The following is a 27,721-nucleotide window of genomic DNA, read 5'->3' on the forward strand; positions in this document are numbered from 1 at the left end:
CAAAGAACATAGTCCTCGATCCACAGCACTGCTCAGTAAGTTTTACCTACCGTTGCTTTAAAAAGAAAGTGCAGATTTGCTAGAGATTTTCCCATGTAAAGAAAGCAAGCTGATATCAGAAAGATGGTTATCAGAAGGTCTTGAAGACATTCAAACGGTGAGGCAACCTTATCTGTTCTGAGATAGAGGGTGGAAATAGAATTGAAAGCTCCAGGAGGCTGGGTGATCAACCACTTCCGAGATTAGTAAGCAATAAAACAAAGTGATGATGTCTCTTGTTGACTGAACAAATATTCAACTTAAGCTTAGACCTTCTGATTTGGGTACCACAGAGCAGAGACAGGCAATTTCAGGTATCTTCCCAAGCTATGAACTTGTGTTAACAGTCAACCTTTCACTACAAATATAGAACTATTAGCAATGATGGAAGAACTAGAAATCCTTTAGTGTAGGAGGTTTAATAACTCTAAATGAGCAGGCCTAGCCTCATGACTACAATGAGATAAGAAACAGTTTCAAAAGCAAGGCTAACACCTCGGGAGTCACACACAGAGTCCAAAACAAACATACTGACTCTCAAAGAACGAAAACTCTGTACATTGTAAAATTTTGAGCTAATTGGATATTTTCCTCCTCAATTGGTTCTTCCAGGAAGTTCTAAGAGGCCCACAGGGCATTTCACACAACATAAAAATAAACAATATTGAGTAAATGGATGGAGTAATTGCTTCTCAACAGAAAACCTTCAATAACCCATGCTTCCCTACAGAGATCTGAAGTGAAAATTTTATACCACTTCACTATAAATGAAATTGCTTTCTGAGCTTTCTGGGAACACGTTTTTCTGCAAATGGGTAGAGCTGAAAATGTAGATAACCATGAGTAACTCTGGTCTTGGCACAAAAAGTTAAATGAAGATTTATGAGATTAATATTCAGAAATGTGGCACTCCAGGTTGCTTTGAAACATGTGCAATTTTAATCACTGTGGCATTTTAACTCCTCGATCAGTTTTATAATATACCTTTTTATGTACCCTTTCATTGGTTTTCTCCTTTTGTAGGAAAAGAGGTTATTTCACTAAACTTCACACAGCCTGTGGTTAGTTTGGGATAAGTAAACTTAATTGCTCTAAGCTGGTCTAATGGTCCATGCTGTATGTAGTTCAGTGATGGAATTGAATGTATGACTGTTAAGAAACACTGTTTGCTCTGAAAGTAGACTGTTGTCTAGGCAACGTTGACCTATACTGTACGATGACATTTAAGCACCCATAATAAGACACCGTGTTTTAGAATGAGAAAGGTATGCAGTATTATGCACGCAAGGCAGGATTTCTGAAAACATTCTTTTCCCCCTGCCTATTTTCTGAATATTACAGTACTTTATTCAACTTGAATTTTAACAAACAACACTGCAACTCTACATTTTCTCAGGAAGCTCATCTCAGTGGAGATGAGATCACATGAGACTGTAATGATTAAACTGTTCTATAGAAAATAACAAGGCTATTTTGGACTTCACTTCGTTAGTACATATTGTAAGAGACGGATGTTTAAAATTAGCTACAAGAGAAAAGTACTCACAATGCATATATGACACGATAAATAATGACAGTTAAGAAAATCACATATAAATTGATGAAAACGCATGAGAAAATAAACGCCAGAGACAAAGAGCATATAGTGTATATTTTCCTTTACAACCGATCTCATTTCCATATGCTTGGTAAATAACGTCTCCCCCTTGAGTCCAAAGATAACCTACAAATAGTATTTAGGAAAATAATATTAGCATTTTCATTCTTTTAGTTATACCATGTTGAGCTTTCATCTTATGAATTAAACAGTGTCAGTTTAGTGATTTATTGGTTAGAAAGTCTCCAAGGAAAAGACAGGCAGAGTAGAGAAGATTCAGCAGTTAATTATCCTTTCTCTGAGTAAGCACCAGGCTAATAATATGCAGCTGTGTTACTTTGTTGCTACACATGTTACACAGAACAGGCACCTGAAGTCCTAGAGAAACAGGGTGTGGCTCCACGCTGTAGCCAAGATAAATATACCTTTTTCACATTAATTAATACTTCCTCATATTTATAAGAAGAGAACCAACAATAAAGGAACATTTTCATTACACGTATAAAACCTTTCCAAATGTACATCTATCGTAACAAATATATTTGGAGCTAAATATATTAAGACAGAGACTCAACAGTTTTTTTCCTCCTAAAATGGACTCACACTATAGAACAAAATGCCTCTAAAATAAGATTTCCAGCTTGAATGATTAAATAAAACTATTCATCTAAGTAATTCGTGAGGCCCAGGCAACAGTCCATTTGAAACATTTAAATCCTCATACAACAGAGGATCTGCAAAAATTATAAATGCTCAGATGAGTTAGTAAAACAAACAAACATGACAAATCAACAGTTCTCTGATGGCTCATGTATTCAAAGATAAACTCGTAAAGAATACTAAATAAGATTCAACGGGGCCTCATACTCGACACTATTCTTCTTTGCCTGAGAGATTCATGAGTCAAAGCAATGCAAATCAAGACGTCAGCTGTAATACACAGAAAGCTGACGCAAAACTGCTTAAGTGAGCAGCTATGGTTTCCTGACACTTCATTCCAGAATTAGGCAGGCCTAAGCTTCCTGGCACATGCAGACTAGCACAGGCCCTCCCTGTAAGGGCAAGCTCCCTTCCTGTATGGTAAACAGAACAGCAGAATACATTCATTCTCTACAGGCAGGCAGACACCAAAGAGAAAGAAGGAAGACGTCTGAGCTACAATGTCAAGGTCTTCCACCCAATTTCAGGAGTCAGACACTTTCTCTGGGGAAGGGTTGAAGAGAGACACAAGTGTTACCCAAATGGGTGTCCTTCCTCCTAGAGACTAGCAGTCCTGGAATGGAGCTCACCTCCAACAATAATGCTAGAAGCAAGATACCTTGTACGCAAAAGGGAAATTTCATTGATTCAAGGTATGTAGAAGGTGCTGGATACTTTTTGGCTGCCCAGAATCTATTCCCCTTTCTTTGGGAACCAACACAGATCTTCCTTTGGAGAATTCTCTTCCACTACTGTATGCAGTCTTAGTAGGAACCAGTCATGGGCCCCATCCTATCCTAGCCAAGGGGGAAATACCGGACACAGGGCAACATTTCCCAAACTTTACTATGCACCATTCGCCTGGAGGACTCAGTCCTTCAAATACCCACTGCTGGGCCCACCACCAGATAAGGTGTGGGACAGGGCCCCGGAACTTACATTTCTAATAAGTTCCCAGGTGATTCTGGTGCTGCCGATATGAGGACCACACTTTGAAAAACAGTCATCTAGGCTACGTCCTTTGGGCCCTCCCTCTGCAGACTTTGATTTGAGACACAAGGATGAAAATAATGATTAGTTTATTCATTCCAGCACTTGCCCTGACAAGATGGGGCAATCCAGGATTCCTGGAGCCAACTAGTTCCTGTCCATTCCTAAGTCAGTTTCTACAGCTAATCTAACAATTTTGTTCAATATTCTTGTATTAATTCTTAGCTAGAGTGCCCAAATCCCTAAAAAATACAAGTTACTAATAGTTGGTGACACACACATAGTATTTGTTCAATAAATATTTGTTGTCTTAATGAATATGAAGGGTTCTGAGACAATTTTCTATACAATTTTCTGATTTTCTACAAGGTTCTATCACAAATCAAGAATGCCCCCCCCCCAAACACATACCCTGATGTTGAGCTCTTGCAAGATGAAATGGTTTTAGCCCCACTATTTCAATTCCAAGGTCATCCTCTTTTATAGATGTCCATCAATATTTAAGTGAATCACTTACAACCTTATGCAGTGTTTCTAACCTTTCTGGGACACAAAGTTCTTTGAATATTTGAAAAATCTGAGGACTCTCTCGGCGGAACAGATAAACACATATACAACCATAACAATAACAAAAGATCTGATACGATTCAGGATGAATTGTCTAAGCTTCTGTGGACATCAGGTTAGCGACTCCTGCTAGCAGTTCAACTCATCCAATGACACAGGAGTGCACTGGAATCTCTTTGTCTTGGATGCTTTAGTGTGAATCTTTTAAGATGTGCTTTATTGAGATTTTCTATTTATATGACTGTGTACATTTGATGACTGGCTCCTTAAAAATTATCTTGCACAGAAAGAGAGAGGGAATATTGCATAGCTCAAGAAGGTAGAGTCTTAGCTCAGACGTGTATCCACACACTGGAGTGGGTCCCAAGGTTTTCTGAGAAAAATCTCAGCCCCAATAACCTGAACTTTGTTGTCCCTCTTCCATGCAGAGTTTAATCGCCATCATCTATTCAGACACAGGGTCCGGTGAGCCATCACACCTCTAATAAGATGATATAAGCTTTAACACTAGTTCAGTTGACTCTTTAAGCATTTGACTCTGTATTTTCACAGCAGCACCTTCTCTTTACCTCAGATTCTCGACGCTGAAAATAACCTTGAAATAATTTCTATTTACATGCGAAAGAAAAACATTAAAATTCATATTTCATTTTAAGGACATTAACTTATATATTACTCAATGTTCTCTCTATCACAATCCATGGCATTTGGACATATCCATTTGCATACTTTTGCCTAGGAAGAGTTGCATATCTCCTTATCAAATGGCTTCATTCAATCTTACAGACAGTGTGGATTGTGTTATTAGCAGTATTTTTCTCTGCTCATTTGTTAAAAGTGTTGAGCCAAAATTGTGGATCTCAACTAAGCGAATGGATCTGTTGGCATAGGTTTGGTACACTAACGTCGGATATTCACTCTACAAGTATTTACTGAACATGTACTATGGACCATGCTCTGCAATAAGCAAAAAGGATTTACTGGTAAGAATTTATTCTGTCCTAATAAAACTTACATTCTAGGAAATTTGAACTCTGGCATATTTTTTGTCTTCAATGTTCGTTTTGTGTGTACTCTAATAAACTGTCCTCAAGTTCTTTTTGGAATGAGGCATGATGTTAGTAAATGAAATAAACCAGAAGACATAAAGGTATTAAAATGAGTAGTCATAAGAAAATAATATATAATAAACTAAGTAAGGTATAAGGTGTTTCAAGAGCCTAAACTAGAAAAACATACTTTATATCAAGCTTTAAAAACTACGATTTTCCCATTTATGTAAATCAATAAATACTGCAGAAAATTAAGTGCCTAATACAATCTTTAAGTTAAAGGTGCTTCCTTCTTTAGCATTTGATTGTAACAGGTTAGAAAATAATTTTTTCCCAAAACAAGACAGATTTTATATATTCAGTCCCAATTACAGAGGTTTTTTCAGAATTGCGAGACTCTCAAAGGGTCAAACGCTCTCGTGCGCCAACAAAAACTGCTCTAGCAATGACATCTACATTAAGACAGGATTATAAAATACCACAGATAATATCCGGAAGCGGAAAACACGTGCAAGTACAAAATGGTTTTTTTTTAAATTTGTTAGGTAGTAAGAAATGTAACTCAGTGTACCAATTCATTAGAACTTACAGAACAGACCATAAATTATGAATAACTCCTTTCCAGTATAACTATGTGGGAGGCATCAACCATCACCAACAACAACCCGCGTGTTTATTCCTTTTTCACAGAAGTGCAATTGCACCTCACCTAATCATTCATTCAACCATTCTTCCATCCATTCCCCCCTATTACTATTAAGGGCTTCAGGGAGGGGGAAGAATAAACTAAAATATAGCACTTTTCATATTTGAATAGGAAGCCTCAAGTAGAAATCTATAAAAAAATCAATTTTATACATTTCTAAGAAATTGCTGTAATAAATTAGATAAGAAAATTATAGGTACTTTTAAGACATGGGAAGCGATCCAAAAAAGAATAAAATTCACTTCAACAAGTATGTGTTGAGTACTGATGACACTCTAAGTGTTTTGAAAAACACATGTATGAGTAAGAACTAGTCCCTATCCTTTAGAGACTTTCAATCTAACGGCGCGGGGGGTGCACCACAACTATCAGTAAAATTTGATGCTCCGGTATGAAATTTTGTATCTGATATGAAATTTTGTATCTGAGGTACAAATTCATCCAGCGCTACCTCAAAACACACAATATCCTTTTCTCCATTTCCTCCACTGTTACCCTAAATCAAGCCTCCAGTACATCTTACCCTGACAACTCCAAGTTGCCTCCTAACCAGATTCACTGCTTTCCCCCTTTCTCTCCTCAACCCGCTCTCCACACTACAGCCAGAGTTACCTTTTTTAACCAGAGCATGTCACACCCTGTGTTAAAATCACCAATGACTTCTTATTCCATTTAAAATAAAATCCAGCAGTTTTATCACTGTCTTCAAAGGCCCCATTTCTGGATTCTGCCTGTCTCTGGGACCTCATATTTCATTATTCTCCCTTTCTATGCATGATTCTTCAGTCACACTGGCTTTGCTCCTGATTCTCAAATGAGACAATTTCATTCCCATCTCCAGACCTTTGTTCTGTTGGGACCTCTTCCTGCGAGGCACAGCTTCCAATTCTTGGCATGACCCATTGCTTCTTACTATTTAGTTCTCTGTCCAGAAGTTACTTCCTTAAGGAGGGCTTTCTTGAAATACCCTGTATGATTATACACTTTTTGCCCTTAATGGCTAAAGAAATTATCTTCTTAACTTATTCATATGCTGTCTCTCCCTTCTGCAAGTTCCACAAGGAAGGGACCATATCTGTCCTGTTCACTGTGGTTTTCTCCGAGCCTGGAACAAGGCATGCCGGGTGGGTGTGCCAGATTGTATTTCCCAAAGGTGGCCACAGTAAGATTTCCCATCCCAAATGCTCTCCTAGAATCTTGCTACAGTACTCTCCCATCAAGAGGTGGAGTCAAGTCCCCCTCCTCCTGAACCTGGTCAGCTCAGTGATTCACTGGTAACCAATGGAATGCAAGGAAAGTAAGGTTTTGTGTCTTCTGAGCCTAGCCTATTCAACTTCCACCTTGCTTGCTTGAATATTCGCTCCTGAAGACTTTAGCTGCCATATAAGCATTTCAACTCCCCGTGAGGCCACCATGTTTTGAGGGAACCCAAACTAGCCCACGTGGAGAGACCACGTGGTCATGGAGAGGCTATGGGCCTGCCAGAGAGAAAGCGGTGCACGGCCAGCCCCCAGCAGCTCCAGCTCCAGCCCAAGCCTGACTGCAACCACGTGAGACACTCCGCACAAACACTGCCGAGCCAAGCCTTTCCCCAATTCCTGACCCATGGAAACGGCGAGCGATAATAAAGCAATTGCTGTTTTACACCGTTAAATTTTAGGGTGATTTATTATGCAGCAATAGTTAGTGGGAACAGTAGGTGCTGAACAAATATTTGATGAGTAAATGAATGTTGAAATGAATAAGCATGTATGGAACAGTGACCAAGTCTACAAAGATAGAGAAGGTGAGAATCCAGGTGAGATGGCCTTCTGCACAAACAGCCACAATACACTGTGTTAAATGACACAGTTGGGCCTAAAGAAACCACAAGGGTAAAGCAGAAGAAAGTGCAATTAACCTCACCTATTGGGCTTGGGAAAGGCTTCTCATGGTGAGTAACATTAAGCTGGGCCTTGAGTGATAAGCAGGGGTTTGCAAGAAAGACAAGAAAAGACATTCCAGCCAGAGTAAATCACAGGAGGATAAATGCAGAGTGCAATGAGAATTCTGTTTTGTCCTCCTTTCTTTTTAAGAATTACTCAGAAGGCAATGGTAGGCACTCTTGATAATGTTAAAGGAGTCAATATTCTTATTTTGAGAGAAGTCTCCTGCTTTTTCCTGTCTTAAACATTATTACGAGAAAAAGTGCAATGGTAGTAGGTTATGATATGACAGGGGTCCTCAATAAAATATTTTTTCTTTGAATTTTCAGTGAAAGCAGAGATACAGAACATTGACTGAGCCGTAGGAAAATGCATGTGGGGTTTGGGGGCTTGAGTGAGAAATTCTATATGACCAAATGGATGCGGTACAGAGGGACACACCCAGTAAATAAAACATCTATGCTGAGCACGGTTATGAATTCATGTACCCGGTTCTAACACAGAACTGGCTGGAAGCAGATTCCAATGCCTAGCATTAGAATTCACTAACCTGCTTTCCCCTACCAAAATCATAAAACTGACAAAATATTTTTAAAGGGGCCCTAACTTTTATAATCCATAAAAATCAAATTTAAAATATGGATTTAAGAACCACATGGTCATCTGCAAAATTTAGTTGATATAATTTTAGAAACCATTTCACAGCTGCAAATTCTTTAGTAACATTTGCGTAGAATTTATTCATGGTTAAATAATGTAAAACTAATCTGGTTGTTGTAAAAAAGAAAGGTCTTTACTCACCTTTCTTTTAACCCAGTCTTGTTACTCTTAACGTATCTGAGAAACACGATGAAAAAAAAAAATTAAAAACTGTAGATTTGGGGATTCGTAGCTGCAAACTATTATATATAGAATGCATAAAGAACAAGGTGCTACTGTATAGCACAGGGAACTATATTCAATATCCTGGGATAAATCATAATGGAAAAGAATATGAAAAAGATTGCATATTTTTTCTATAACAATCACTTTGCTGTACAGTAGAAATTATTACATCGTAAATCAACTACACTTCAATAAAATAAATTAAAAAAAACTGTATCGGGCTTCCCTGGTGGCACAGTGGTTGAGAGTCCGCCTGCCGATGCAGGGGACACGGGTTCGTGCCCTGGTCAGGGAAGATCCCACATGCCACGGAGCGGCTGGCCCCGTGAGCCATGGCCGCTGAGCCTGCGCGTCCGGAGCCTGTGCTCCGCAACAGGAGAGGCCACAACAGTGAGAGGCCCGCGTACCGCAAAAAAAAAAAAAGAAACTGTATCAACAGTAGCAGGTCCCTTTTTTGAGAGCCTATGTAGAAGCCACCAGAGTAGATGCTTCACATACTTTATTATTTTTATCATTGCAACTTGAGTCTCCTGAGAAAAAGAAGGAATGAATGTGAGAGAAATGGGGCAGGGCAGAGTTGGAAGTAATTTGTCCTTTCTCTGCCTGTCAGGGGAGATCAGGGTTTTTTTAGCCAACCTCTTGCTCAGAGTTGGCTATGCCACCAAGCAAATGCCACCTAACAGACCAACTGACCCTCCAAAGTAAGAATTTCTGGCCCTGTTGCACAAAGTAAGGAAACCAAGGCTCGGGGGTTAAGTAACCTGCCTAATATCACACAGGTGGTATGATTTGACCCATGTCTTTTCGACTTCGACGCTCTGCTCTTACCAAGTACTAAAATTAAATCAAGCAGCAAATAAAACTTACACTTAACTTCATCTGACACGGTGAATAATGTGCAGAGTGATTAGTATACTGCATGTCAATCACGCATAAATAATGCATGTAAGTAATGATACAAATATGCAGAAAATTAAGCTGCCTGCGTATAAGAGGAGAAGACCTGTAGGTCTCTGTTGGTGGCTGGAGAATGGGGAATGGAGGAGAGAAAGTGATTATGATCCCTTCCCATGAGTCCCATTTCAAACCCTTCCCATGAGTTGCATTCCAAACCCAAAGTCTTGGGTTGCATTAACTCCTCTCTTGATTATCTTCACTCTCAAATACTAGCTTAATCTTCTCATAGGGTGTGGGAGTTATGGGGCAAATGCACCGTTTCCTCTTCTCTTTCCAGCTGGAAGCATGAGAGAAATGGAAATATGGGTTGGGAAACAGAGAGACAGAAGGAGACTGTTCTCTATTCTCTGAGACTCTTGCATATTTACCCAGGCATCTCAATCTCGCCTTCAAAAAAATTATCTTCCTTCGATGTTCACCTCCTCTGAAGGAGAGAGATGGTTCTCGATCTGGGAAGGAACTCAGCTTAGGCTTTCTTATTTACCTGATCACATGTGAACTTTACCTTGGACCCAATCGCAATACATAACCGGTTTCACCTCCTGTCTATGCAATCATTTTGTTCAAATGGTGTTTTCCCTACTTTTTTGCTTTCCTTGGTTTCACAGATCCTTCAAAATAGAGCTACATCACTTCCTTCGAGACACCTCTCTGTATGGAACTGCCTGTCCACTGCCCCAAGGTGCTGGCTGAGACAGCATCTCTTCTCTGTGCTTCTTACTGGCTTATAGACACCCCATGAGACACAGGGTGGCAATGTCCTGTTTCCTCGGGCCAACCTTGGTTTCTACGTGTTGTCTTGGCGGGAATTACTAACAGGGTCCCCTTTCTCTTTCAAAATGTCCCAGATTGTAGAATAAATTATATACGGTCACTTTAATTATACAGTCTCTCCCAGAATAACTGATGGGTAAATTTTCCACATCCTAAAAGAATGTGTGGGCTCCTTGAGGGCTGTATTCCCAGTGCTGGGCACTGTCCCCAGTGCTGAATAAAGATAAGACAAACTGGTGGACAGCCTGAGTACCTTCCCTGCAGACAGGAAGCAAGGACATCAACCTCGATACAACTAACATCCAGGTTCTGACAGGAGGCAACGTCACATGTGTTAAATAAAATTCTCTTTGGTCTTGTAAATTTACCAGTGAGAGATCAATCTGGAGTTAAGGGTACAGAAGTAGAGGACTGGCTGAGATCTTGGCTATGTACCCAAGGGTAGATGAACTGATACTCTCTGGGCTTCATTACCTCTCTGATGGTTGTGAGGGGACAGCTGTTGAGATGGGGAGACAAAGGGTGATGGGGAAGATAACACAGATGGCTGTCTGGTGAAAGGAGCAATGGCAGGCAGAGAGAGAGCAGTATTCTGAACAGCATGAAGAAAAATCCACTCCACTGTGATAAGAGACAGAGAAGCCAAGAAATGTGAGGAAATGCGGAGGGAATGGAGATAGAAACGACCTGGCAAATGAGCTCTTTTTCATCATCTAAGAGCTCAAGCCAAGGGAAATACTATCTAACAGATTCGCTGGATAGTAACAGAGTCCCCAGACACATCTTTACAAAGCAAGACTGTGGCGACTAGTAGTAGCGATGGCAGAAATGCCAAGTGGTTCTCGCTCTGATGGAATTATCCTGTTTACCGGCAAAAGTTTAGATTCTACTTCGAAGTAACGTCATCCAACTACTCAGTGTTTCACAAAAGGGCCAAAATGACCAGTTGGGGGCGTTTCTTGAGCTTTGAAACTCCTATACGAAGCCACTCATGAAATCAGGATGAGATGACTGTAAAATCGCTTGCAAAATTTTGCTTAAAAAATTAAGGTATAATTTATAGAGAAAATAATCCACCTTTTTTGCTGTACAGTTCTGTGAGTTTTAATAAATGAATGTAGACATGTAACCACTGTCATAATCAAGATCTAAAACAATTCCCGCACCCCCCAAAATTCTCTCATGCCCCAAAATAGTCAATCTCTCCACCCACTCCCAGCCCCTGACAAGCAGTGATCACTGTTTTTTGTCTGTAAAGCGTGCCTTTTTCCGGTCTGTCGTATAAACGGAATCATACAGCATACCAAGCTCACTGTCTTTTAAAGTCAGCTTCTAACTACATGCAAAAAATACATTAAAATTGGTTAATACATTTTAAAAAACACTGTCTGGATTATGGCTATTAATATTTGGGGAAAATCTTTCTTTCTTTAAAAAGCATTTAAATTTCTATAGTATTAAATGCTGCCTAGAACCTTTGAAACAATTTTAATGTGTTTAATTAGAAATAATGGGCCATTTTTTTACTCTCTTCTGAATTGAGGCCATTGTAATAAAATATTTACTATTATAAGCAATAGCATTCAAGTGAAAGCCCCGTTTTTAAAGATAATTGGCTAATGTGTTTTAAGTACCACTAAGTGAAACAGAAAAGCTAAACATTCTTTAAAACATGCCAGCTGTGGCTACTTCTTCTTGCATCCCAAGCCTAGTCACAGTCTCCAGGGTCTTTTAGAATTTTCCTTGGCTTAAAGGAGACAAAACTTCCTGTTTTATTTCAAGTCTTTTGAAAACATGTGGATTTAAGTGAATGAATCCAACAGCACTAAAATGTAGAAATTTAGTGAAAAACCATTGGATGCTCAAAGGGTAGAGCATTTCTGTTTATAAAAGAAAACCTCCTTTCTGAAGGGTGAAAAGCAGAATAGTTTTTCTCAGTACTGGATGATGCAAATATCAAACCAAAAGAAGGAAAAAAAACTCTACTCAGAATTAATATTAGTAATTTAAAAGTTTAGAATATCTGCATTCCAGGTGACCTAACTGGACCCTGACTTAATATATCAATTGCTTTATACATCGTGACTGTTAGTCATTTAAATGATATTGTAAAAACAGGCATCCTCGAATTACATTTAAATTTCCATAAGCTTCAGAATTAAGATACAGACCCTCCTTTAATTTAATGATTTACTGTCTAATGATATGTACCTTCCTAGAAACTTTTATCCACTGTCATGGTTTCAGCTACCATCTGTATACACGTAACACCTAAATTTCTATCTGTAGCTCAGGCCGCTCTCCTTAGTTCCAGATTTAGAGAGTCAACCTTTAAAAGCATGCAGATATGGCCAGTTGGTTTGTCAACAAGCATTTCAAACTGAAACAATTTCAAATTGAATTTATCATATTTGCCCTCACCTCTGCTCCTTCTGTATGTTCCCTGTCTCACTAAATAGGTCTACCACGATCCTGATGCCTGAATTGGAAATTTAGGATTCAGCCTTGACTGGCATCTTCTCTCCAAATCTTTAATGGAGTCCTCTGTCCTGCTGATTTAACTTTTTCACAACCCCTCAATACTTCTCTCCATTCTCGTTGCCATTTCTTTATTTTAGGCTCTAATCCTCTCCTGTTCAAACTGCTCAATTGCTGCTAACTGGGAATCTTGCCTCAAGTTCCAACTGCTCCGATTCATGCTCTCTGCTGCCACTGTAGTGACTTTTTTTAAACATAAACTTGATCTTTCTCCAGGACACATATCTGGAGAAAACTATAATTCGAAAAGATACATGCATCCCAATGTTCACTGCATCACTATTCACAATAGGCAAGACATGGAAGCAACCTAAATGCCCGTCGACAGATGAATTCATAAAGAAGATGTGATACATATATATATATATATATATATATATATACACACACACACACACACACACACACACACTTACATACATACAATGGAATACTACCCGGCCATAAAAAAGAGTGAAATAATGCCATTTGCAGCAACATGGATGGACCTAGAGATTATCATACTAAGCAAAGTAAGTTGAAAGAAAAAGACAAATACCATATGATATCACTTATATGTGGAATCTAAAATATGACACAAATGAACTTATCTACGAAACAGAAGCTGACTCGCAGACATAGAGAACAGACTTGTGGTTGCCAAGGGGAAGAGTGGGTAGGGTAGGGAAGGATTGGGAGTTTGGGATTAGCAAATGCAAACTGTTATGTATAGAATGGATAAACAAGGTCCTACTGTATAGCACAGGGAACTATACTCAGTATCCTGTGATGAATCATAATGGAAAAGAATATGAAAAAGAAAGTATACATATGTATAACTGAATCACTTTGCTGTACAGCATAAATTAACACATTGTAAATCAACTATATTTCAATAAAATAAATTTTTAAAAAATAAATTTGATCTTTTAACTGCTACCTTATTATGTTGCTTTCACAGGAAATAAAGCCCAAACTCTATTTCATTTGGCTTCCTGTGTCATTCACAATAAGATCCTCGCTTACCTCCATGGCCTCGCTCCCTCTGCAGCCCTCCCGCCTAAGTGACTTTTCACTCGAGTTGCACTGAACATCAAATGCCTATTCTTGTCCTTGCCTCTGTGCCTTTGCACAGGCTGTTCCTCCTACCTTGAGCACTCTTCTCCAGTGAATCCTAGTCATCGTTCAAGCCTTGGTATAGACACTACATCCTCCAGAAAGCCCGCTCTGCACCCTAAATTGGAGATGGGGCCTCCTCAGATAATCACCGAACATTCTGTATTTTGTCAATTGAGTTTTATTATAAAGGTCCTGTGTTACCTGCCTGATACCCTGAAAATCTACAAATAATGGGATTAACTTCTCTGGTGAAAATTAAATACCTAGTGCCTAGCACACAGTAGGTATTCAAAATATTTTCAAATGAATGAATGAGCACTTAATTTTAAGAGCTCAGGAATCACTATGTGCATTATAAGCCCTTGTTATCTATTCACAGAAGCTTTACTAAGACCTCTGTTGGGAAGTAATCCCTTTATTACCTTAGCTTGAAATGCTCTCTCTACTTGAAAGCACTAACTGATTTCTTCAAAACCTTTCTGTAATTCAGGCGTCTCGTTCACTTAGATCTACATTACTATGGCTGATGCAAGATTCAAAACTGTAACTGTGCTGATATAAAAACTTTCAAACTAGATAGATTATAATTATTCAAACATATTGTGTGGTTTACATAGTAGACATATTTATCAATTTATATAATTTTTAAAAGACATATTTAATCCTTGAATTTTTGTTCTGATTCAGGCTTTGAATGATACTATATATCTATATAAATACATAGATATCTATGTTTATATCATACTATATATATATATATGTATGTATATATAGGCTTAATCAAAAGTGCATTTGTCAACAGCCCATATGCTAGGCTAGAGAAAGCTTTCCTATTTATCGTGTCTTATTCACTGACAAACCCATGTTGATCCACCAAAAAAACCCCAAATAAACAAAACAAAAACCGAAACACAAGAAAAAAAACTAAGTAAAAATTTTATAGATTTAAAATCTTGCCACAAATATCCCATCAAAAATTTTTGCCTTCTCTTATATTTTCAAATGCATCAATGAATTCATTTGTCCCCAAGATGAGATTTGAGTCTGCATGTTTTATGCTGGAACAGCCCATGACTGAACAACCACAATAAATCTATCATTTAAAGTGCTTCCCCAGTTTGGCTTAAGCCTGCAGACCGAGAGGGATGGACATGGCGCTTTTGTTGCCAAGTGATGGCTGAGACCCACTCTGATTTCACATGAACTTGGAGTAGATTCAACTCTGCAACTTGTTCCATAATTGCTTCTAGCAGCTTTTCCCCTAAGCATCAAGGCCCTGGCATATCAGTGCTTTTGCTGTCCAAAGAGATAAAAGCAAAATCCAAACCACCAGACCTAGTGCCATGTACTGAATATTAGGGTTTCCCCGAAATTTATATGTTAAATCCTAATATCCAATGTGATGGTATCTGAAGGCAGGGCCTTTAGGAGGTGATTAGACCATGACGGTAGAGCCTTCATGAATGGGATTACTGTCCTTATAGACGAGACCTCAGAGAGCTCTCTGGCTCCCTTTCTGCTTTGCTGAGGATATAAGGAGAAGGCAGCTGTCCTTACCAGAATTCAACCACGCTGGCACCCCGATTCTGGCTTCCATCCTTCAGAACCGTGAGAAGTAAATTTCCACTGTTCAAGCCAGCCAGTTTATGGTATTATGTTATAAAAGCTCGAACTAAGATACCTAGGAAAGACTGCAGCACTATGGAGCCTTCTCCTAAACATGTTTCCTCTTTTGACCTTATTTTTATACCTGACAGTTTCCTTATTCACTGGGGAGATGTTAGAAATACTTAATACAAAGTACAGGGTCAGTAAGCTTGAAAGGCTTAGAGAAATAACTTTTATGAACATAGGACATGGTTGGAGTAACCACCACTTTCCCCCCTTTCTTCTTAAAACATAATCCCAATTTCTCATTGGGCACACTCCCACCCAGGAAAGAAATCTGTATTTCCCAGCCTCTTCTGCAGCTAAGTTTGGCCAGGGAACTAATTTCTGACCAGTAAGGCATAAGGAAAATTATTGGATGGGGCTTCTGGGAAGATTCTTAAAAGGGAGTAAATGTATCTTGATTTCTACCTTCCTCCTTCCTGTCATTGGGGGATGACACTGGGATGACATTGGGAAGGATGCCTTGGGAGGCTGATGTCCCAGCAGCCGTCCTGGTTCCTGATGTGAGGATGGTAGAGCAGCAAGATGAAAGGGGCATGCATCTCTGATGACTGTGGATTCCAGGTAGTCTTAACTGCCTACCTTCTAAGAGACCAGCCAGCCAATGAACTGCCCAACTAACCAACCAACAAATTCTCTCTCTTTCAGCCACTGTTACTTCCCACTTTTTATCTGTAACATAACCTCGTTTTCCTGATCAGCGGATCTACAGATATCAGACATCATGGTAAATGCTTACTTTATAGCAACTGTATAAGGTGGCAATTATTCTTTCTGTTTTATAGATGAGGAAATTAATGTTCAGAGGCGTTACATAACTGACCTAATGATACCAAGGTAGCAAGTGGAAAGGTCAAAATACCAGGTGAGATTCCAGAATTTAAACATTTTCCCTGCATTGTCCCATCACTCTCTAAAGTGGGAGTAAATCTCTCCTGTGTGCCTTCAGCTAAATTTCTTAATCTTTTATCCCCTTTTAAAATTAAAATTAAGATTAAAAACCTCTAGGCACTACTGTGAGGACAAGTGGGTTTATTATTTTGCAAAGCATTTAAGTCCTTGGAACATAATCACTATTTAATTTATGCATACAATTAAAACTCTAAAATGTTTTTGACAACAAAAAGTCACCAGTTATACACGAACATTTAACTTCCATCAGAGCCAAAATTAACTAGTTTGTGCCTATAATTGTTTAAACTGGCTTCAACAACTAAACTCCAAATCACTAATTAATTTCCTGTTCCAGAAATCTATTCTGTGCCGCCTAGCACTTAGTTGGATTGTGTTTTGTAACCACTCAGCTGACAACTTGGCCTTGTCCTCCTGCTGTGGCTGCCTTTTAACGGAGGTGTCTCCCATAAAATATCTGAGGGAGAGCAGATTGTGTTGTCATAACCAACTCACAAAAAAATCTTTGGGACTGTAATCTAAAAGCAGCGCCACCTGCTTGTCTGTCTACAATAAGACTTTGCAATTTTGGAAAAGTAAATCTACGTTTCTTAGTCTAAGAAATTGTTTGTTTGTTTTTCCCCATCTCCAAAGAGAATAATTTGGACCCCATGACTTCAAAGGATGAGACCACCTCTCAGATTCGGGGCTCCCTATACACAATGTGGCATTGAAAAAGCTTGATGGTTATGCCCTAGCTATGGGACTCATCCTGGCTATGTGACTTTAGGCAAATTACATAATTTCTCTAAGCTTTCGTTTTCTCATTAGTAAAAATGGAGATGATAATAAGATCTAACAGCACAGAGTTGCAGAGATATTGAAAGGAGATAATACGTGTAGAGTTCTGTATTAGTTTCCTTTTTCTCCAATTACAAGTTACTGTAAACTTGTTTAGTGGCCTAAAACAACACAAATGTATTATCTTACAGTTTGGGAGGTCAGAAGTCCAGTATGGGTCTCAATGGGCTAAAATCAAGGTGCTGTCACGGTTGTGTTACTTTGGAAGGTCCTAGAATCATTTTCTGCTCCTTCAGGTTGCTGGAAGAATTCAGTTCATTGAGGTTATGGGACTGAGATCTCTGTTTCCTTGCTGTCAGCTGAGGATTTCCCCATTTTATAGAGGAGTCTGAAATTCCTTTGTTCATCGGCCCCCTTCTACCATCTTCAAAGCCAGCAATCCCAATCAGGGTCCCCCTCATGCTGGAAATCTCTCCTGCTCTTCTCTCATTACCATACATTTCTTTCAAACACTTTCTCTATCTTCTTCCCCTTTCAAGTGCCCAGGTGAATACTTAAGGCAACCCAGATAATCCAATATAATCTCCCCATTTTAAGGGCAAACGGTTAGCAACCTTAATTCCATCTTTAACTTTCATTATCTTTTGCCATGTAATGTGATAATGTAAATCATATGTCTTCAGGATAAGGACATGGACGTGTTTGGGGCCAGTATTCTGCTTACCAGAAGCTTTCAGCATGAGGCTCCAGCAGGTAGTAAGTACTCAATAAACAATAATGATAGCCAATACTTATGTTTACTCTATGCCAGGTGACCTAAGTGCTATATGCATATTTATGTCTTTCATCCACATAGCAACCCTCATAATGTGAAGTATGCGCTAATATCATCATAACCATTAACAAATGAAACACACAAAGTGTAAGTCACTTCGTGTAGCTGGTAGAAGAAAACAGCTTTGAACCCCAGCAGTCTGGGTCCAGAAGCTGTGCTTTTAAGTAGGCCCCATTCTGCCTCTCCATTTTAAATATTATTACAGTGAACAGGAAATCAAGAAAGCTTCTGCTTAAACAAATACCTGTAAAGCTAAATTACTTCAATATAGGGCAACGGCAAGATTGGTATTCATCTGGCATATGCTGCCGTCATATATTCTCTTTACCCTGTGATGCTGGGCCACCAGGAGCTGAGAGGGGGCCTGGGTCCAGGGCTCCCATTCCTTTGTCATCCCAGTTTGAGTCTTACCAGGCAAATGGGGAGGAAACTCCTTTCTAAAATATTCTATGTTGGAAGAGGTGAGATAAATCTCTGTTTCTAGATTTCAAAACCTGGTGAGTATCATCTTGAGAGTATTACAAACAAAAATACTGCTATTGCAGTTCTTGGAACACCTCACATTTTATTGAAATGCTACTGCATTTCGCTTCATACTGAACACCTACTTTGGCATCATGATGGAAAGTGAGAAGCACATAAATCACCACCTTTCTGGACAACAGAATACCTTTCAGTCTCCTGTACAGGCACATCTCCTTTCTTCCAGGAAGAGAGCGCCCTGGGGGAAGCTCTGGGTTTACAGTCCAAGCTGACCTCACTGCCCACCTGCACCTGAATCAACTTTTTCATCGGAGTCTTTGAAAAATCTGGAGCAGAAGCTAAAAAGGATGAAAGAAGAAAGAATGACAATTCGATGTCTGATTTCATTTCTTTAAATTCCTGTAAATTTCAAAGGTTGACTTTATGATTTTTTGAAGTTTCTTGACACATAAGATATTGGTACTTGATTTATTTGATTGGGTAGCACCTATAGGATGCTTTCAATGCTTAAAAAGTAAGTCCTACCATTGTGTTTTCTGGCAAGTTCCAATTCCTGAGACAATTACTTTATATGAGAATTTTTAAAGTTTACTATGAAGTTTTAAAATAGCTCAATCATGAGCTTATTAAAACTAAAAGCATTTAATAGAATGTTCTTGAAAGTTAGTTCCATGAGGACAACAGTAGGGTTGGTCTCTCTTGTGACTTCAAGGACACAGATGTGGCACAGGGCCTGGCACTCATTAGATGCTCAGTAATGTTTTTAGAATGAAGGCTGAGTACTGAATTCTTATTCTCTTGTATAAACAGTAACAAGATCTATTACAAAATTTTCACGTGGTTAGCTTTAACTTCCAAGTTGGAGAAATATATTATAACATGCATTATTATATTAAGTTACAATATTCCATTAAATACTATAATATGTAGAAAACATTATGCTGGCTAATAATGGATGGAATGCTGATCCTGAAACAATACCTGAACATTCAAGAGACATAAAAATGTATCATTTGAATTAAGTATGTTAACTCAGAAAATCATCCTTCCTTTTGCCGCAAATGCAGAAAAAAGTTAAGAACCGAGTGCATTTCCCCAAATATCTAATCCCCTGTCTTATGTCATATCCCAGTTAATATAACTTATTTTTTATAAGTGGAAATCATAGAAGGAATTATACTATATATATATATATATATATATATATATATATATATATATATATATATATATGACTGCAGATAAAGAAGACATGTTATCCAAAGGTTGCTGGCCTTAAAATTAGGATCCTGAGAGAGTAACTTTCACTAACACAAATGAAAAATACTTTTATATTTCAATAAAATCTTTTTTTTAAGCATAGATCATATATTTTCCCATATGAAAACCCCATGCAACACTGGGTAGGGACCCATCCATTTGAAAGATGAATAAACTATGGCTCATAAGGTTAATTTAACATAAGAGCACAGCCATGCTTCGACTTAAGATATGGGCAAATCCCACTTTCTTTCCGTCATGACACCCTACTTCTCTGTCATGGATAACACCAGCCAGATTTTGAGTTGATGATCTACCCCTCCCAAGCTTCAGTCTTCCTGGTGCATATAATTTGTTTCTTAACTTCCAGGCACCAAGAAAGACCTGTTTTCCTCAAACCAGTGTTTTTCAATGAGACACTTCACATTTCGGGCTAGACAGGACTTTGTTGTGAGAGGCTATCTTGGGCATCGTAGGATATTGAGAAGCTTCTCTGGCAGCTGCCCACCAGATGCCAGTAGCACACGCTAGCTCCCTTCTTCCCCACCTTCCCCTTACACTGTGACAGCCAAAAAGGTCTCCAGAATTTCCCACTATCCCCTAGGGACAAAATCATCCCCAGTTGGGAAATACTGAGTTAGATCAGGGCCTTTCAACCTTCTGGCCATTTGGGTTGGACCAACCATGGGTACGTGACTCAAATCAGGTACATGGGGCCAATGACATGTAGGACTGTGACTTCCATCTGAACAATTAAGAAAGCCATCCTTCTGCCACTAGATTGACTGTGGTAATGAAAACAACATGCTGGGTAACATCATATGGGGCCAGAGAGTGGTGATGATGTTTGAGCCCTGGGTCAAGTCCAGCTGAAATCCAAATTCTCCATTTTAATAACACTGAGCAATAAACTTCCTCCCCTTCTCCTCCTCTTTCTCTCCCTCCCTCCCCCCTTCCCCCCACCCCCTCTTTCTTTCTTATTTATACATACTATGTTATGCTCTGACAATTTTGGTTGGACTTTAAGTCATTTGCATCTTAAACTGTTTTTCTGGACAACTGCCCTAAACATGATATAACATCTCCTTTCTTCTCCTATACCTAAAGTACAAGAAAAAAATAATTCATAATTTCAAGTACTTGAGCCTTGGTCAATTAAAGCTTTGGTCTGCCGAATGCTTGATGTTTTCAGCAGAGTTATTAAAGACAAAGACAACTCCTTTTGAATCAAAAAACTACTGATTTGAATTTTGATATTTACTTTTATGGACCAGCAACAGAGAACAGCAGAGTCACTTATTCTCTTAAAAGGTACTGCTTAGTTGGTACTGCTGGAGTTGGATAATAAGGATGTCTTAGGTCAACACTCTCTCCCTGTTGCTTCTCTTCTTCAATCTTTGGGACTTAATTCTGGTCATAATTGCTGCTTTCCCTTAGAAATCATTAAAATGTGTGCCTTGATTAGAAACCCTGCATGATTCTGCTGTGATACTGAAAATGCTATTAGATGTAGGAATCTAATATGAAAAGTAAATATTTCTGCTTCTGGCAAGTATGGAGGATTTAAGAAAAAAAAAAAAATAAGACAAGAAAATTAGTCTTACCCACAACCTTGAGCTCAGCACTGGAATAGACGAGACCATGTTTGTTCTCTGCTATGCACTGGAACATGCCAGAATCGGTCACATTTAGGTTGGATATTGTAAGGGCACCATTTTCTATCTGTGTTCTCCCCTAGATGATAATAAAAATGTCTTGTATATACCATTTTAGAAGAAAAAAGATGACCACTGAATCTTATATCAATCATACACAAACCTCCTTAATTTTTCTCATGGGATTAGGCAAACTGACCTGAAGTTTAAACGTTTCCCTTATTTGAAACAGTGAGAATGACTTAACATAACAGCTAGACATTGGAAATACTAATAAACGTCCTTCAATCAAAAAGTATATCAGTAAAATAAATAACAAAGCACAATGTAAAATATTGCAACTATTTCATTTTTCCCTGTGGATAAAGTTGCAGACTTTAAGAAATCTACCATGCTTCCCACCCCATCAACTGGAAAGGTTCTCACCAGTTTTTAAAATCATGCAAATTGAAGATATTATACATTATGTATTAAAAAGGGTTCTGGGAAACACATTTATTAAAGGTTCGCAGGTATTATGAATGGTTATGTGTAGAAATTTGAAGGAACATAACTTAGTACACAGTTTTTAAAAAGAGCAAAAATTACCTGGCTTGAGAAGAGAAGTGATTGAGAAAATAAGTACCCGTGTAACAAGGTAATGAAGTAATCGATACATTTATTCTCCAGAGGCCATGCAAGTTATCAAATACGAAAAAGGAAATTACATTCTACATTTTATTAACGTAAAGCCTTCTTTAATTTCAAAATGAAAAAAAATAGTGCAGTGGACCCTTGAACAACAAGGATGGAACTACGGGGGTCCACTCATTTGCAGATACTTTTTCAATAGTAAATACTACAGGACCACACGGTCCCTGGTTGGCTCCATCTGTGGTTGCAGAGGAATTGAGGACACAGAGGACAGGCTATAAATTATACGAGGATCAACGCCTGCATTGTTCATGGGTTGACTGTATATCATTTTATGTACTAAATTCATAAAATCACCTTTTCCCAATGAAATTCAATATTGAAAATATTTCCTCCTTGGCACACTGAGTACTTGACTTTATCCTTTTTACCTCTGTACCACTTCTTAGATGAACGTGGTATGAACTGTTCAGATGAATGTACGCAAACTCACCAGTTGACTCTGGCACTGGTCACTAGGGAAGGCATTCATTTACACAAAGTGGGGACAGGGTGGATTAAGCAGGCATGTTACCTTACCTCGAGCACAAGGGCTTCTCCATTTTTCAACCATCGGTAGGAGGGTTTGGGCTTACCACTCGCTCGACATTCCCAGTAAAGACTGTCCTCCACAGCTATTTCCACATCTTTTATGAGTTGAACCCAATGAGGCTTTGCTGCAATGAAAAAGGAAAGAAATTCAAACCACTCCACAATAAAAAACAAATACTTTATCCACATAAATGGATATGACTATGGGCAATAACAGATTAACGTAAGCACAGCGGCTAAAATGATATTTAATTCCCTAAGTATTTACTAAGTGGGTATATGAAACATTTCTATATTTGAGGATGGATGTTACAATCTGCCTTTCCCTAAGTCAAACTCATTATGCTTTCTCTGTTTTTGAAATTCTGGGCACTATATTACACTCTTCAGATGTTTATTAGTAGGAAAAAAATGCAGGTACACAAAACAGATTTTCTTGTCCAAGTGCATTTTTGAATTATGAGATCACAATTGATAACAACTTAATATGTGAATGACAGCAGATACTAGTCTAAATTTGCACTAAAAATCAGCATCCGTAGAAGAGAAACTTCTACAGTGGAGGAAAAAACTATTTCCTTCAATGTAGAAATAACTCTTAATTAAATACAAACTAGTGAACATCTTACGAACCTCTGTGCAAATGAAAGTGTACGCAGGGAAAGATGGAAAAATTGCTTCAATTTGAATCAAATGATGTTTTATGAAAAAGAAGTAACTCGTGCCACCTTAAATGATGTATGCAAATCAGCTGCACCAGGTTCATTTGTCATTTTTACTTACGTTTTAAAAGACACTTGGGAAATCCTTTTACAGATGAAAGCAATGTACCACTCATGATGAAAGTCATTCAATACTCATAGTATATTCAGCCAAGTCTCAGCTTGTGTTTTAGGCCCGAGACTAGGAGGTGAGATGTCTTCCTGGTTTCACATTGCATTATGCACGGGATGTGTACTTCGGGATTTACATTTGCATCCTCCATATGCAGAAACAGTTTATCTATTTCTATTTGATTTCAACCATGGGAAGGTTTGTCTTTCCCTTTCTATCTCATAAAATTGCTTTTTTTAATAACTGAAATTGAAATGAAAATATAGCTATTTCGCTTTTAGAGAAAATGTACCCATCTGAGTTTTACCTTATTTTGTTTTTTAAAAAATATAAACGACTTGCCCAGTCTGAAGTGTAGTTCAGTCCCAAATCACTCCTCTCTACTCTATATTAAAACACATTTTCTTCTTTCAGGAATTATCAGCCTCGGTGACTACAAATAAACTCACACATGATCCCTTGACTGAGACTCAAGTTTCTAGCAAAAATTTCCACTGGCTCCTCATATTACTGTTCTCCAAATGGGAAGATAATTTGCCGGACTAAGCCAATCCTGAGATTACAACTGGTACATTTATTGTGGTTTTTCCCCTTATTCCATCATATGAGATTCAAATATTCTACTGGACCATTTTTTACATGAAATATTAGAGCAGATAAGCAGAGAACTGTGCAGCATTTATTGAATATACTAGTCTTTTTTAAAAAATAAATTTATTTTATTTATTTATTTTTGGCCATGTTGGGTCTTTGTTGCCATGCATGGCTTTCTCTAGTTGCAGTAAGCGGGGGCTACTCTTCGTTGCAGTGGGTAGGCTTTTCATTGAGGTGGCTTGTTGCGGAGCACAGGCTCTAGGCAAGTGGGCTTCAGTAGTTGCGGCAGGTGGGCTCAGTAGTTGTGGCTCAAGGGCTCTAGAGCGCAGGCTCAGTAGTTGTGGCGCACCGGCTCAGCTGCTCCACAGCATGTGGGATCTTCCCAAACTAGGGCTTGAACCCGTGTCCCCTGCATTGTCAGGCAGATTCTTAACCACTGCGCCACCAGGGAAGCCCTGAATATACTAGTCTTAAGCCAGAACTGTAAAGTAGCTTTCATGAAACTTTCTATCTCATTGATTTCTTTTCTTTTTATCTTTTTTTTTTTTTTTTTTGTGGCTGGCCCATGCGGCATGTGGGATCTTAGTTCCCCGACCGGGGATCGAACACGCGTCCCCCACAGTGGAAGTGCAAAGTCTTAACCACTGGACTGCCAGGGAAGTCCTTCTATCTCATTATTTCTAATTTGTTTCTTAGATACGTATCATATTACCTACATAATGGACTAAAGCAACAGTCTACCTCATTTACTAAGAATAGTGCATGATGTTGGTTGTCTATTGTGCATCCATTTCCTCTCTTCTTTATTTCTAAGATGACCCAACTTTTCGTTGAATTATCCTCTCTTCCATCACCTCGCATTGCCCACAAAATCCAGGGAAACCTGACCATATTCCATGTTCCAAAAAGAGGCTCTTACGTTGTTTATGCCAATTCTCCTAGCTGGTGATTGGTTTAGGAATGAACACGCAGCCAATGAGATTTGAGAAGTGAATTGCAAGATGTTTTAGAGAAAGGAAGGATGAACAAAAACTAATGTGCTAGCCACTGCTGGTAGCCATTCTGTGACTGCAAGGGCAACCAACATGCAGAGAAAGGGAAAAAGTAGATAAGGGCAGAAAACACACCACAGAGAAAATGTGCCAGGACCTGAATATAAGGCACATAAATGTCAACTTAGCTTTGGATGTCTTGTCATACAAGTGTTTTATTATTTGTGCAGGGTCACTGTTCCATACAGATAAAAACATTCCTATTGAAACATTAAGACAGTTGGAATATCCTGTGTTTTCCTGTCATGGTCACTTCTTACCCTGGGTCAGGTAGTGGCTGCTTAGAAAGGAGAAAATAAACTAGGACTTGTTTGCGGTCGACTTAGAGCTATACAGCCGCATGGGTTAAGTGTCCCCAACTTATCTCCGTATCATCCCACCAACATGTAGAACTTGACACCTGGGAAATTCCAACTTGGTGCTACGTATTCTAACCTAATCCTGTTACAAGATGGGAGAGTTAGAACACGGAATGACTCATACTATTAAACCATGCCTCCATTTTGTTCCTGACGGATCCTATAACCTTACCATAAAATAAGTTTCAATCTAATCACACATAATGTACGCACAAACTTCACATTCTTTTGAAGGGGTTCGTAATAAGCTCTATAATTTTAGTATTTGTCTTTGCAAAGTTTTTCCTCTCTGAAACATTTTATATACTGTACAAGTTTGCACTGAAAATTATTTCAAATTCCAGTTTTTGAAATAAACAGAATATATTGCCATTTGCTTTTCACAAGTGTTCAATTCCTATTAGTTTTACAATGTTTCTAATGATTAAACTGCAAAAATATATTCACTGAGCTTACATGTTCCCATATTTAATAGTACATTTTGTAAAATCATTTATTTCTGCTTTCTAAAACCTGCTTTCATCAAAATACCTAGTATATTTTTTAATAAAAGGGATTTGAAAGCAAGTTTGGGGAAAAAGGATAATCTAATTTTCCTACAAATGGACTTTAAATAAAGGTAACGTTACTAACCTTTCTTTACCCAAATTGAGCAGTACATCAAATAACTGTGCTTACAAATTAAAGGCAGCAAACATGGTACACCTACGCTATTGGAAAGGATAGAATAACACTGAGGAAGTCAAGTAAGCCTGGGTTTATGTGGTTTGTCTAACGCAGTAATTGCAAGTTTTCCCAGTAGACAGTTTCTTTCTGCTTAGTGAAGACCATAAAGAAAGATACAAAATCCCATTTTCTAGAGGTAAGGGCAGATAGAAAGATCTCTCCTTGTTACGGTTAAGTGAGTAAATGGTTACTCTTAGGAAAAAAAGTGAAATATTTCATTATCATATCAATCAGTTTAAAATGCAGTACGAGTATATCATGCCTCCAACTTCATTGCAAAAATTAATTTTTTAAAATTCCTTCCATGATAAATATCCTCATTTAACAAAATGTAGAACAGAAAACGCTGGACACTGGGATTCTGCTAAAACCTCCTACTCACCCCCACCCAGTCCCAATAACAATAACTTTTAGAGAGATCGAAAGTTAAAAATCCAATATGCCCAAAGTGAAGGCTCACCATAGTAAGTGAGACGCCCCCTGGCGACATTTCTTCCTCGTGAATTCTCAGCAATGCATTCATAGGAACCTGCATCTTCCTGTTGGAAGTTGGGGATTTCAAGCACACCACTGGACTTCCTCAATTTAATTTTAGTGGAAAAAGGCAGTCCGTCACTTCTTCTCCAATTAATCTGAGGTACAGGACTAAGAAGAAATTTTTCAAGTTATTTGCTATTTTAAACAGATGTCTGCAAGCCTTTTAGGCTTGACAAAATAAAACTTTCTTAGGATAGAACAAAAAAGGCACAGATTTTCAAATGCAGAACACAGCCAGTTGTCAGTGACATAAACCTGCAAATGCAAAGATTTATCTCTTTAAGTTGATATTTTAATAAAATAAACTGTGCATTTTCTCTAGTTAATTCATGATTTAGAGAAAAAAGTCTAATGTATACTCACTGTATTATAATACAACAAATGAACAAGCAAAAGAAAAATAACACCGATTTAGTTTATGAAATCAGGCAGACATAGTCATTCTCCGTAAATCTCCTTTAAAGTTTCAAACTAAATTATACATGTACATTTCCCCTGTATTTTAATTTTTTCTTTGCTTCTAAATGAAAGAAAATTTTAGAAAAGAAGGAAAAGAAGAGGCTGTTAAAAGCTATCTTGATCTCTTACAGCAACCTAATATTTTAGCGTATCGGTATAAATGTTACAAAACTTACTTTCCAAGGGCAAAACATTCCAACTTCACAGTTGAACCCTTAGCTGCTGGAAGAGTTTCTGGAAACTGAACTTCTATTTTCGGTTCATATTCACCCATCACTCCTGTGAATCCACAATACAAAGTTAGTGGTTTCAACGTTTCCTTTGGAATTGTCCCGTTTTTCTTAAAACTTTTTTTTTTTTTTTGCTCTGTTTTGAACTAACTCTTCCTTATGATTTGAATTACTCACTAGCCGTCTGGTAGGTACTTTTAGAAGCAGTTCTACCTTGGGCCAAACTTGCGACATTAATAAATATGTGGGAACTTTGGATTCCGTGATTCCTAAGTTACAGCTT

The 27,721-nt window shown here is 38.3% G+C and overlaps 1 protein-coding gene across 8 annotated transcripts in view; it reads right to left on the reverse strand.

The window, feature by feature from the left end:
- Positions 1–27,721, reverse strand: part of CNTN3 (contactin 3) — a 321,933-nt gene that overhangs the window by 71,286 nt on the left and 222,926 nt on the right. For all 8 annotated transcript variants that reach the window (XR_004528605.2, XM_033865296.2, XM_019947642.3 and 5 more), the window contains 5 exons: positions 27,385–27,487; positions 26,673–26,857; positions 22,636–22,772; positions 21,373–21,502; positions 18,696–18,846 (listed from right to left, as the gene is read on the reverse strand). Coding sequence is in view for 7 of the 8 variants with exons in the window: in XM_033865296.2 (XP_033721187.1) it covers positions 18,696–18,846; positions 21,373–21,502; positions 22,636–22,772; positions 26,673–26,857; positions 27,385–27,487 (706 nt within the window). In the remaining variant the exon portion in view is untranslated. The remainder of the gene's footprint in view (positions 1–18,695; positions 18,847–21,372; positions 21,503–22,635; positions 22,773–26,672; positions 26,858–27,384; positions 27,488–27,721) is intronic.

The sequence above is a fragment of the Tursiops truncatus genome, chromosome 10, assembly GCF_011762595.2.
Source record: "Tursiops truncatus isolate mTurTru1 chromosome 10, mTurTru1.mat.Y, whole genome shotgun sequence".
Classification (NCBI taxonomy): Eukaryota; Metazoa; Chordata; class Mammalia; order Artiodactyla; family Delphinidae; genus Tursiops; species Tursiops truncatus.